The sequence below is a fragment of the Papaver somniferum genome, chromosome 3 (assembly GCF_003573695.1).
Source record: "Papaver somniferum cultivar HN1 chromosome 3, ASM357369v1, whole genome shotgun sequence".
NCBI classification, from domain to species: Eukaryota; Viridiplantae; Streptophyta; class Magnoliopsida; order Ranunculales; family Papaveraceae; genus Papaver; species Papaver somniferum.
This window is the reverse complement of record NC_039360.1, coordinates 42,831,001-42,834,558: the sequence shown is the minus strand read 5'-3', so window position 1 is coordinate 42,834,558 and position 3,558 is coordinate 42,831,001. Positions and strand designations below refer to the sequence as shown.

The 3,558-nt window shown below is 35.3% G+C and overlaps 1 protein-coding gene across 1 annotated transcript; it reads left to right on the top strand.

Moving 5' to 3' along the window:
* Window positions 1-1,057: 1,057 nt before the first annotated feature.
* On the top strand, window positions 1,058-3,201 carry LOC113355991 (eukaryotic translation initiation factor 3 subunit G-like). Its single transcript, XM_026598981.1, has 2 exons — window positions 1,058-1,563; window positions 2,477-3,201. Exons 1-2 carry the CDS (start codon window positions 1,197-1,199, stop codon window positions 2,998-3,000), a joined length of 891 nt encoding a protein of 296 aa, XP_026454766.1. The 5' UTR covers window positions 1,058-1,196; the 3' UTR covers window positions 3,001-3,201.
* Window positions 3,202-3,558: the final 357 nt, after the last annotated feature.

Genomic DNA, 3,558 nt, shown 5'->3' with positions numbered 1-3,558 from the left:
ACCTCTTATTTAAATATTTATATTAATACCAAAATTACCCTTTTCAATTAAGTTAGTGTAATGATTAGTTGTATCATTAGATTAACATAATTACTGATTAGTGCAAGATTAAATAAAAAAAATTAAACTAAACTAAATGATTAGTGCAAGATTAAATTAAAAAAATTGAACAAAGGTTCGGTTGGGAAATATTTTTTGCGACGTAACCGAACTAATGTTTTTCGTGACGTAACCGAACTATGGTTCGGTTGGGAAATATTTTGCATAACAACCTTGGGAATTTTTTTTTTGCAACTAACAAAACTATTAGGTTCGGTTAAGAAATGTTTTTTGCTGCGTAACCGAACTAATAGGGTTCGGTTGGGAAATATTTTTTGCGACGTTACCGAACCTTAGTTCGGTTAGTAAATTTTTTTTTCAACGTAATCAGACTGTTATTATGTTGGGAAATACTTTTGCGAAATAACCGAACTAAGGTTCGGTTGGGAAATGTTTTTGCAACTAACCGAACTATTAGGGTTCGGTTGAGAAATGTTTTTTTTTTTGCTACTAACCGAATTATTAAGGTTCGGTTGGGAAATGTTTTTTTGCGATATAACCGAACTGGGAATTATTTTTTGCGAAATAGCCAAACTGTTCTTCATGTTCATCATTTCTATTAGGTTCGGTTAGTTCGACAAAGTTTTTCACATAATTCCTAGCCGAACTTCTCTCTGCAACTTCCATTTTCAACTCATTTGATGGTTAATACTCATTTTTCAGTCGAAAGAGGAACGTCAAGGAAAGAGAGAAGAAGAAGAGAATAATTTTCTTTTTATTTTGATTTTGATTTGGTTATGATTTTGATTTCTATTCCCCCTGTTTTTGTTTTTGATTTTGATTTTGGTTAATAAATTCATTTAGATTAGATATACATGATTATATTTATATAGTTATTAGGTTAGTTTTAATTTAAATTAAATGTGTATTTACCTAATTTTAGGACACTCCTTATAAGTATAGGGAGGTTGGCCTAATAAGACCATGGTTCCCCAAAAAAAATGATGGTGCCTAAAATAATGGTTCCCAATTTAAGGTTTTTGGCGAAGTTTGGTATTCGTTGTGTGTCCCTTTGCAACTCTACAGAAATCCCAAAACGACCGATATCTCCGAAACCCTAATTCCATTTCTGTGTATTTGATTGATTATCTGTCGCTATGGGGATGGATACTATGCAAAGACCAGGTTCAGCAACGCAGAAACCAGCAAGCAAGGTTCGTTGGGGTGAATTAGAAGAAGATGATGGTGAAGATCTTGATTTTCTTTTACCACCACCAGTAGTAACAGGACCAGATGAAAATGGTATTAAGAAAATTACTGAATTTAAGTTTAATGATGATGGAAATAAGGTTAAGATTACAACAACAATTCGGGTCCGTAAACTTGCTAAAGCCAGATTAACTAAAGCTGCTATTGAACGTCGTTCTTGGCCTAAGTTTGGTGATGCTGTTCATGAAGACGTTGGTGCTAGACTTACTATGGTCTCTACTGAAGAGATACGTCTTGAAAGGCCTAGACCTCCTGGTTCGTTTTCCTCTTCTATCATCATTTTTTTTTTTAAATTATTTACCGAAAACACATCATTTGTTAATCTAGGAAATTTATTTTGCTGGATTTTTCCTATTAGTTTAAATTCCCAGTAGGAAATTTATTAAGGTGGATTTTTCCGGGGCTTTGTTTGTGCATTAGATTTTGCTGATCTTTTGGAATCAGGACACTCAGAAATTGGATTTATGTATCCTATCAATCAGCTTGTTTAACCAGGTTAAGATAGTAAATGTTTTGAAGTTAATGACGAGCACATCTCTGAACAGAACATATGGTTGGTTGCCGAGAACCTAAGCATTCTATCCTGGAATTTTATTATTCGATTGTGTCTGAAACCTGTTGTATGTATCCAGAGAAAGCACATTCTAACCTAGGAATATTTCTTTTGTTCAATCTTTGTTATGATCTTGTTTGATAAATTTTTTTTTGTCTCTACCAGACTTTAAATTGCATATGTAGTATTATATGTGCAAGGCAATTTAGGAAAAAAAATCCTAGCGTTATGTCTGCAGTTTAGAAGACTTCTGATTTACGAGGCTGTTGTCTTACTGAACGTGTTTCCAGGGATGTAACAGCCTAAGACACCTTTTGTTTATCATCAAATTGAGTTCCTTTCGTCGCATTATGACCTTGTTTGTTTTAATCTTTGTAAACCCTGCTAATGGTATGACTAGTTTTAGAGGAATGAGTTTAAAATCTTGATAGGTTAGACTTATTTGTAAATTTTTCATAGTTGATGAGTTTAAATTGTTTTTCAGTCTTCTAACGTTCTTTTATTTTATATTTCCTCTATTGTGTATCAGTATCTTTATGTCTAATTACACAAAATATAGTATCTTATCATTGAAACAAAATCGTAGTTACTAATATGAGAATTCACTAACCGCAGGTAGCAAAGAAGACACCAAGCTTCCAGGAGATCCCTTGGGACCACCAAATGCTGTGCTTATGGTGTGCAGGACCTGTGGTAAGAAGGGTGATCATTGGACATCCAAGTGTCCTTACAAGGATCTTGCCGCCCCACCTGAGAGTTTCAGTGATAAGCCTCCTACAGCAGATACTGCCACAGCTGGCACTTCCAAGTCAGGAACCTATATTCATCCTGGCCAGAGAGATGGGGCTAAACAACTCGGATCAGAGATGAGATCACGGAGGAACGAAGAAAACTCTGTTCGTGTCACCAACCTTTCAGAAGATACTCGTGAGCCTGACTTGCTTGAGCTCTTCCGTACTTTCGGTGCTGTCAGTCGTGTTTATGTGGCTGTAGATCAGAAGACTGGCATGAGCCGAGGATTTGGTTTTGTGAACTTTGTGAACAAGGAAGATGCTGAGAGGGCAATCAACAAGCTCAATGGGTACGGTTATGACAATCTCATCCTCAGAGTCGAATGGGCGACTCCTAGGGCCAATTAGAATTAAAGGAGCCTTTGCTTCATTTTTGAATCTCAAAATCACACCGGAGTTGGAAGAGGGTTGATTTTATTCTCTCATTCTAGTAAATTTTTTTATTTTGTTGTCTGTTAAGAGAGGCTCTAATACTCTAACAAGAGACGGATTTATAATCACTTTCATCGTATGATCTATTTGCTATTTATAAACCTGAGTCTTATTCTACGTCTTTATTTTTTTTACTTAATTTATTTTTGTCATCGTCCTTGACGAGAAATATGGGTATGTGTTAGTTGGACTTCGGTATCTTCTTTCTTCTCACAAAATCCTTGAGTAAAATCAGTGAAGGTTAAGCTTGGGATGGAGTTTGGGCTAGCGTTCTTGGAGTGGAGATGCTTATGATCATAAGGTTAGTCTGATTTTCTGCACATGTTGCGTTCTATGCAATATTTTCTTCATATGTTGTGTTCAATGCAATATTGGCGAAGTTGAGAAATGGGTTTGTGTTGTTTCATTCAATTCATGAATTGTTGAAAAGGATTAACCTAATTTGCTTGTTGATTTGACAATCATAGTGGTAGT

Coding starts and splice junctions, on each gene's coding strand:
- LOC113355991 (XM_026598981.1), top strand. CDS start 1,197: ATGGGGATGGATACTATGCAAAGACCAGGTTCAGCAACGCAGAAACCA. Junction 1,564..2,476: donor TGAAAGGCCTAGACCTCCTG/GTTCGTTTTCCT, acceptor CACTAACCGCAG/GTAGCAAAGAAGACACCAAG.